Source organism: Cebus imitator, unplaced genomic scaffold, assembly GCF_001604975.1.
Source record: "Cebus imitator isolate Cc_AM_T3 unplaced genomic scaffold, Cebus_imitator-1.0 Scaffold155, whole genome shotgun sequence".
Classification (NCBI taxonomy): Eukaryota; Metazoa; Chordata; class Mammalia; order Primates; family Cebidae; genus Cebus; species Cebus imitator.
The window spans coordinates 1,416,585-1,426,057 of NW_016107470.1; the positions used below are offsets into that span (position 1 = coordinate 1,416,585).

Consider the following 9,473-nt stretch of genomic DNA (forward strand, 5'->3'; position numbering starts at 1 on the left):
AAAACAAAAACAAAAAAAGCATGTTTTCAGGAACAAAGATACATCTAAAATAAATACAGGCAAGGTGCCATGGCTCATGCCTATAATCCTGGCACTCTGGGAGACCTGGGTGGGTGGATCACTTGAGGCTAGGAGTTTGAGACCAGCTTGACCAACCTAGTCTCTAATAAAAATACCAAAATTAGCTGGGCGTGGTGACGTACATCTGTGGTTCCAGCTACTCAGGAGGCTGAGGCATGAGAATTGCTTGAACCCGGGAGGTGCAGGCTACAGTGAGCCAAGATCACACCACTGCACTCCAGCCTGGGTGACAGAGCAAGACTCTAAAGATCATTTATATAGACATGTATATTATAAATAAGAAAAATATACACTAATATACTGTTGGCTACCTCCAATAAAATATTAAAAGTAACACTTAAACATACACTTTTCCCGTTGCATCTGTAGAGGATTGGTTCCAGGACACCCCCAACTTGGATACAAAAATCCACAGATGCTCAAGTCCCTGATACAAAATGACATAGTATTTGCATACGGCTTATGTACATCCTCTTATATACTTCAAATCATCTCTAGATTACTTATAATTCCTAATACAATGTAAATGCTACACAAATTGTTGTTATACTATATTATTAAGGGACTAATGACAAGAAAAAACCCTGCATATATTTAGATGTAACCCTCCATTTTATCCCCCGAATATTTTCTATACATGATTAGCTGAATTCATGGATGTGGAAACCACAGACAGCATCATTTTGATAGACTTACACATTTTCTAATATACATACAAATCAAACTCAACCAGTGTGTATTCAAAGAAAAAACATTTTCTACTCAGAACAAAGCACATCTTACATAGTAGCACTTGCATCAGTTAGTTATTTCCAAGTACCTTACCTGGAGTTGGTCATTTCATGATTACGCAAACTTTGCAAGGTAGGTATTGCTATGATGCCCATCTTATAGATGAGAAACCAAGGCAGAGTAGTGAAATTAACTAGCCCAAGACTGCACACCAAGCAAGTGTGAAGCTTGGATGCAAGCTCAGAAGTTTGCTCCCAGAGCCTATGGCCTCAGCCACCACACTACATGGCCCATCTAAAAACAGAAATTTACAGTACAGATATAAAATACCAACAAAGTACAATATATGCCATTTCTTCAGCAGTATGTATTATGGACCTAATGGAGATAAACTAGACAAGCAAGTTGGTCCAAAATAACAAGTTCAATTGTGCCTAAAATTATCAGACTGCAGGTAAATTAGGATTTCCTTTAAACTACATTGCCGTGGCGTTTTGTATTGTATTATCACATCTGAAGCCAAAAAGAACCATTAAGCAAATTTTGTAAGCAATGATGCTTCAGGTTTTCTTCCCAGTAACATAGCTTTCTTCCATTTAAGAAGTTCTAACAGTGACCTTGGAAAATCCTGAATGAGTTTACAATCTCCTTGGTTATTAATTATTTACAGCATTGAAATAAACTGATCCATAGGACAACCTGAAGCAAATTAACTTTGATTCCATGGATTTCTGTATTCTTATCATGGTATTCTGCAAAGACTACTGTGCTCATCTCATAGCTAAAATATGATACTTAAACACAGAAGTGAGATTTTGTACCCCAGTTACAAAATGAGTGATTTACACTAAATATACACAAAATGTTAAGCAGTCTTTTAAAGCTTTATGTTGGAGCTAAGTACAGTCTGTATTCATCCTAAAGAAAATCTAAAATTAAAAGGGCCATTTGTGAGATGCAGGAAATATGTTCTTGCCCCTCGATAAACAAAATCACAAAACCCTCTTACTGAATTCACATTAACAGTCAATTTTATGAATAGAAATTGAGAGCTTCACAGCAGCTAATTTCCTAAGCTGCATATAAAGGTAATATCCAACTCATGTACTTGACCTCTTAACAGGCAAGTGCACAGACATGAGGTGGCCTTCCCTTGACTCTGCTGAATTAAGTACCTTTGGCTTATCATTGGAGTCTCTCATTTGGCTTCTCAGATTCTTTGCCTTGGAGCAATACTAGTTAATTACCTGCTGCTCCTAACCTCTGGGCTATGCCTATATCCCCTTGGATAGACTTCATCTATCTTTTGAGCTCACGAAAGTGAAGTACTGAAAGGATGCTCACTCAGCCATTGCCTTAGTTGGGAGTACTGAGGTTCTGAGGGCCCAGCCCTGACATGTATGGTCAGTGCAACTTCCTCCTCCCAGCCAAGGGGTTTTGGAGGCACCAAGAACAACTGCAAAAGGTAATATCTAAGACTAGAGGGTTTAATGAAGGGGAGAAATGGGGAATGACTGCTAATGGGTATGGGGTGTCTTTTGGGGATGATTAAAATGTCCTAAGATTGATTGTGATGACAGCTGTAAAACTCTGAATGTACTAAAGCCCACTGAATTACATACTTTTTTTTTTTTTTTTTTTTTGGAGACAGGGTCTCCTTGTTGCCCAAGCTGGGGTGCCGTGGCACAATCTTGGCTCACTGCAACCTCCAGCTCCCAGGTTCAGCTGATCCTCCCACCTCAGCCTCCTGAGTAGCTGGGACTATGGACACCCACAACCACACCTGTCTGATTTTTGTATTTTTAGTAGAGATAGGGTTTCACCATGTTGCTCAGGCTGGTCTCAAACTCCTGAGCTCAGATGGCCCGCTTGCCTTGGCCTCCCAAAGTGCTGTGATTACAGGCGTGAGCCAATGTGCCCAGGCGAACTGTACACTTTTCAATGGGTGAATTATATGCTATGTAAGCTAAATCTCAATGAAGCTTTTCATATGCCTGGGTTAACAGTGGCACACTAGACCTTCTCTTAACGGGTAAGCAACAGCCAAAGTACCCAGCTAGGAAGCTCAGCAACTTCCTTCTGTTTTCTGTGGTCAACTAGCTAGTCTACATTCCTTTGAGAAATCAGGAATTAAAATTCCACAATGTAATATAAAAGGGTAGCCCCATTTGGGTCTCTAAATCCATAATTCAACTTAAATAATCTTCGAACCATGAACTAAGTGCTTTGAAGACTCCAAGAAAGTATGTAATTCAAAGTTTGTTTAAAAAAAAACAATTTTTTGATATTATACATGCAAATGTATTTTATAGTAAATTTTTAAAAATTGTTAGTAGGGGAGGCAAGCCTAACACTTAAAATTATTATGACAAGTCAACTTGCTTTTGGGCAAATCTCAGAATAAAGCTTCCCTAGTTTAACTGAGAAGTACTGTAAAACGGTAAGGAGAACTATTTTCATATTGTCATAATTAAACGCTTGGGAGGAAGAGGGGCTTTCTTACTACTTTGCAAAAAGGAAAACAAAGGAGACTAAAGAGACTACATGTAACATAAAGCTCGACTTCAAATTACTTTGTTCATCAAAGCACTCTATTATTCTCAATTATTAACTCACAAACATGCCATACACTTAAAATCATTTTAAAAGCCTATAAAATAGGCCAGGCATGGTGGCTCATGCCTGTAATCCCAGCACTTTAGGAAGCCAATGCGGGCGAACCGCTTGAAGCCGAGGGGTTTGAGAACAGCTTGGGCAACATGGTGAAAACCTGTCTCTACAAAAAATACAAAAATTAGCCAGGCATGGTGGTGTGTGCCTGTAGTCCCAGCTACGCCAGAGGCTGAGGTGGGAGGCTTCCCTTGAGCCCAGGAAGCAGAGGTTGCAGTGAGCCGAGATTGCGCCACTGCACTCTAGGTTGGGCAACAGAGGGAGACTCTTGTCTCAAAAAGAAAAATAAAAGAAAAAGAAAACCTACAAAATATTAATTCTGCCTGAAGTTTCTACTGCTCAAATGTAAAGACCGGTGTTTCTGACCATGGCACACAGCCTCGAGTCAAAACCTGGTCAAGCTGAGTGGGACAAGAGTAAGATGGGGAATAAAATCAATTAGTACAGTCACCCATACCCGCAATCTTGACTCACTGCAACCTCTGCTTCCTGGGCTCAAGAAACCCTCCCACCTTGGCCTCCCAGGTAACTGGGACTACAGGCACATACCACACAGCTGTAGGGAGTCAAACTTAGAAGTCTGGAAGAGTACTGTAAAAGACCATTTAATAGAAAATTGGCCAGGCGCGGTGGCTCGCGCCTGTAATCCCAGCACTTTGAGAGGCCGAGGCGGGTGGATCACGAGGTCAAGAGATCGAGACCATCCTGGTCAACATGGTGAAACCCCGTCTCTACTAAAAATACAAAAAACATTAGCTGGGCATGGTGGCACGTGCCTGTAATCCCAGCTACTCAGGAGGCTGAGGCAGGAGAATTGCCTGAACCCAGGAGGCGGAGGTTGTGGTGAGCCGAGATCGCGCCATTGCACTCCAGCCTGGGTAACATATGTGAAACTCCGTCTCAAAAAAAAAAAAAAAAAGAAAATTGGAGCTTGCTGGTCAAAGTTGCTCAAGACCCTGCACCACCTATCCTGAAGACTGCACAATTCTATATAAGGATTGGCAATTTATGGTGAGGTAAGATCACTTCAACATTCCAGATGAGCTCAATGCTCACAGTGTATGTTTCCATTCCAACCTCTGACCTGAGTTATTCTAAAACTTTCAAGTTCCTGAAGAGTTTAGGCAAGAAATGGCTTGGTGTACCAGAGGCAGTTCTAACATAAGTTACAAACATTTATGCTTTGCCCATGTGCTAGTCCTGATGCTGGCCTCAGGTACATAGACACTGGAAAATGTTCACACTTTGCCTTCAAGGCTCTTATAATCCATTTATGGAGCTAACTGAGGTGTTGCTAACCTCTTCCATACGCATGGACCTCTCCAGATCCTCACTGATTTAGTCAGCTACTGTGGCCTGTGCTCCTAAGAGCAAATGATGCGGATTCAAGGTTAGATCAAGGGAGAGCCCCAGAGTCACTGGCTGCCTTCTTCTACCCTGCTCTCCTCACCCAGCCACCTTCAGCCTAGTTCTTCCTCTACAATGCACTATATTTTCCTTCCCAATGTCTTCCATCCTCACATGAACCCCAAATTTGACTCAGAGGGAAGACCCTAGCTATTCAGTGTACTCAGACAAAGGCAGGAAGGAAAATAAAGTGGGAATAGTTTTAACTTCATTTATAATCACTTCAGCCTCAGTTTTTTAATCTGTCAAAAGGAAAGGCTGCATTACGTGACCCCTTTGGAAATTAGAATATGTCTGTGCTGTAACATATGTACAATATTGGACAGTGAGGGACATCATAGTTTAGTCTGGGCTCAGCCATATACCAGAATTGTGGCTATGCAAAAGTGCAGGCCATTCTTATGGCCTTAATAAGGCAGCACACGTGAAAGGCTGTACCACTGTTCACTGTTGCTATAATAGTCACAATAATAAGAATTATAATAAATACCAGTAAAAATGACAGAAAAGACATTCATGAATATACCAAGAGTGTGAGTACTTAAGACTCTATATTCACAGAAATCTAGTTTATGATGGACCACTTCCTCCTCTGCATTTGGTTAAACTACCTCTCATTTGGCCAAGTGGTAAGTAGTGCACCTCTCTTTAACAAGAAAAACCAAGTTACACTAAAACAGTGTCTAAAGTGAACGCAATCATTCACCCCTTCTTCCCCAGTATCAGAGACATGCTAAAAATGACATGGGTGGGTGATGATGGGCAATAAACTCAATGAGCTATCCTCACCCTGAGGGTATCATATTCTTGCAGTCTCCTCATATTGCCCCCACAAAATAATGCCCTGCATGACCATAAATTTTATGTAACCCTTTCAGATTCTTAATAATCCCATATTCACAGAATTAATCATTTATATAGGTAGTGCATATATTGTTTCTAAAATATGTCACGTTCTTAGACCATTTTACTTTCATGATTAATAGCAACAGGTTTTCATTTCATGGACTTAAAAAATATATTCTGTTAGATAAATCTTTTAACATGTACAAAAGTACAGATAGCAGTTTAGCAACTAACAACTATTTATCAACCAGTTCAACAACTAACAACTGTTAAGTCTTGGCCAGTCGTGTCTTGTCTCTATCCCACATACTCCCCTCACTGCAGACTATGTAGGCAAATTTCCAACATTGTATTAGGTCGACCATAAATATTTTATTTAGTATGCATTTCTAAAAGAATTTCATTAAAAAAAAATCACAATATTATTACCACACCTAACGAAGAGTAATAAATCTTTAAGTCATCCAATATTTAGAATGCTCAAGTTTCTATTTTAAGATTTTTTTTTTTAAGAGACAGGGTCTCACTCAGTCACCCAGGCAGGAGTGCAGTGGCGACATCATGGAGCAACAAGGAGCAGCAGCTTCGAACTCCTGGCTCAAGCGATCCTCCCACCTCAACCATAGGTATGCACCACCATGCTCAGCCACTTTTTTTTTAAGTGGAGATGGTATCTCACTATGTTGCTCAGCTGGTCTTGAACCCCTGGGCTCAAGTGATCCTCCTGCCTTGGCCTCCCAAAGTATTAGGATAACAAATGTGATCCACCAACCTGGACAGGGATATTTTAAAATAATGAAACCAAATTCCTTTTACTTTGTAAGTTAGTGCATGTATTGAAGGTGAGTAGAGAACAATGACACAATCTCTGGAGAGATGAAGGTGTTCTGCCTGGCTCAGTCGCTAACTGTATAGTCTAACAGGAAAATCTGAATTTCATTAAAATGGCTAATTATTACTATATTATGGATCTTTATGATCATTTTCAAATAGACAAAATTACGAAGTTCAATATACAAATGCCATTGGTCTAATCTTATTTTATAGGATTAACTATTTTTGAAGGAGTCATGAACACGATTTCAAATTCTCCATTCAGGTTAATTTGTTATTTCTTTTATTCTTCAATTCTCTATTTCTCATTTTTTAGCAAAGGGACTACATTTACATTTCACTTACCTGTAAAAAGGTGTGGACAAGTTTTTTTAAGCTTGTTGGCTTGATCAAATAACTTTCGAGAACTTTTGTTGGATGTTGGATTTAACCTTTGTCTCATAGTTTTGACACCTTGTCTGGAGTCTGGGTTGAAAAAAATCACAATTGGGAACCACTGGGTGTAATTCAATAGGTCCACAGCTTTTGGAGTCACATCCAGTAGTGCATGCTTATCCTGTTACAAACAGGGAAAAGTTATATAAATGGGTACATAAAGTAATATAGCATCAAATACTTTCTTTTAATAAGTAAAGGCTGAATGAGATATATCTTGTTCGTTTGTTTATTTCTTCATTTACTTATTTGAGATTGAATCTCGCTCTGTTGCCCAGGCTGGAGCTCAGTGGCGCGACCTCGGCTCACTGTGACCTCCCCCTCCTAGTTCAAGCAATTCTCCTCTCTCAGCCTCCTGAGTAGCTGGGATTTCAGGCACCTGCCACCACCACGCCCAGCTAGGTTTTGTATTTTTAGTAGAGACAGGGTTTCACCACGTTGGCCAGGCTTGTCTCAAAACTCCTGACTTCGGTGATCCACCCGCCTTGGTGTCCCGAAGTGCTGGGATTATAGACATGAGTTTCCATGCCCGGACTATCTTGTAAATTTAAATCAAGAAGCAGAAAACATTTCCTTTCACTTAATGCCCACTTCAATATTATCAATGTGTTAGAACTTCTGATAAAATGAATCAACACATTCTTTGGTATAATGCTGAGAACTCCAAAAAAAACAATATGTTACTGCCAGAGAATAGTGACTGATTTCCACACAGTGAAATGGTTTGCATTTACATTAATTTTTTTTTTTTTTTTTTTGGATATGCAGTTTCGCTCTTGTGGCCAATCTCGGCTCACTGCAACCTCCACCTCCTGGGTTCAAGCCATCCTCCTGCCTCAGCCTCCCGAGTAGCTAAGATTACAGGCAGCCACCACCATGCCTAGCTAATTTTTGTATTTTTAGTAGAGACAGAGTTTCAGCATGTCAGCCAGGCTGGTCTCAAACTCCTGACCTCAAGTGATCCACCCGCCTTGGCCTCCCAAAGTGCTGGGATTACAGGTGTAAGCCACAGCACCTAGCCACATTTTTATTATAAACATTTAATGATTAAAGTACAGATATCATTCTAAAAGGGACTGCAGCAAACCATGATCCAATTCTTTCTGAGAACATGGTCTGAGGATGAATTTTCTCACCTGTTCAATAATTTGCCTCACGGTATTTAACCGGACCACTCCAGTGGATTTCTCAGATCCTGCATCTTTTGGTTCCGTTTCTGCAAAAGCAAAAGCAGGGAGCTAAATAACTGTTGGGAAACGGTGACAACCAAATACTCCCACCTAGCATCAGCAATGATGGCACACCTGACATTAGGTGTCTTCTAACGAGATTCAGTGGGAAGAACCCACACAACCTGTTTAGTGGAAATATAATTGTGAAGAAACGGTTAGGCCAGCCCAACAGGAAGCACTCTAGGAGAAAACTAGCTTGGATTCTTCAAAATATCAGTGTAACAAAATAATTTAGAAAAAAAGGGGACTGGAAAGGCATAAAAATCACAAAAATACATAAAAATCAAATGCCATGAATAATCCTTGGTTGTTAGCTTGAATTTTTTTTAAAAAAAAAAAAGCTACGGAGGACATAACCAGGACAATCGAGAAAATGTGGAAAATGGACTATAGACAAAATCATGCTGTATCAATGTTACCTTTCTTGGCTGTGATAATGGTATTGTGGTTACGTGGGAGAAAGTCCTTGTTCTTAGGAGATTCACACAAACATTCAGGGATTAAGTGTTATAAATGATTCTGCAGAAATTTTTCTGTGTGTGTGTGTGCGTGTGTGCGTGTGCGTGTGTGTCTATGGTGCAAGCAGTGGGTGAGAGAAAGTATGTGACAAAATGTTAACAACTGGTGATTCCAGGTGATTATTCTTCCAACTCTGTATGTTAGACATTTTTCAAAACAAAAATTTGACGAGAAAAAAAGAAAATACTGACAGACTTACTAGCAGCTTGAAACAAGTCAGGTAACTCATTCGCCAATTTTTCCATTGCTATATCAGCTATGGGGCCGAATAAGACCACAGGTCTCTTGAAACCAGCTGAAATGACAAGAAAGGCCATTATAACATACACACTTGTCTAGCTATTAAGATAAGCAGCAAAAGTAGTGTATGGACTTTTGATAACACAACTAAATGAAAGAAACTGTTTTCTCCCACCCCCACAGAAGACTATGCCTTCACTATCCTCACCATTTAAAACAGTCTTTTTCTTTTCATTCAACCCCATACTGATTTTTTTTTTAAGAAATAAGATCTCACTATGCTGCCCAGACTAAACTCAAACCTCAGGCTCAACTGATGCCCCTACATCAAGCCTACTGAGTAGCTGGAACTACACTGCCTAGCTCCTCACCATTTTTTAAACACAAACTTCGCCATTGGAAACTTTTTATTTTTTATAAAGACGAGGTCTTACTATATTGCCCAGGCTAGTCTTGAACTTCTTTTTTTTTTTTTTT

The 9,473-nt window shown here is 39.9% G+C and overlaps 1 protein-coding gene across 9 annotated transcripts in view; it reads right to left on the reverse strand.

Annotated features, from left to right (window-relative positions):
• The window catches only part of TJP2 (tight junction protein 2), a 138,690-nt gene that overhangs the window by 9,362 nt on the left and 119,855 nt on the right, over nt 1-9,473 (reverse strand). For all 9 annotated transcript variants that reach the window (XM_017543429.2, XM_017543432.2, XM_037743822.1 and 6 more), the window contains 3 exons: nt 8,956-9,051; nt 8,142-8,221; nt 6,916-7,126 (listed from right to left, as the gene is read on the reverse strand). In XM_017543429.2, the coding sequence (XP_017398918.1) occupies nt 6,916-7,126; nt 8,142-8,221; nt 8,956-9,051 (387 nt within the window). The remainder of the gene's footprint in view (nt 1-6,915; nt 7,127-8,141; nt 8,222-8,955; nt 9,052-9,473) is intronic.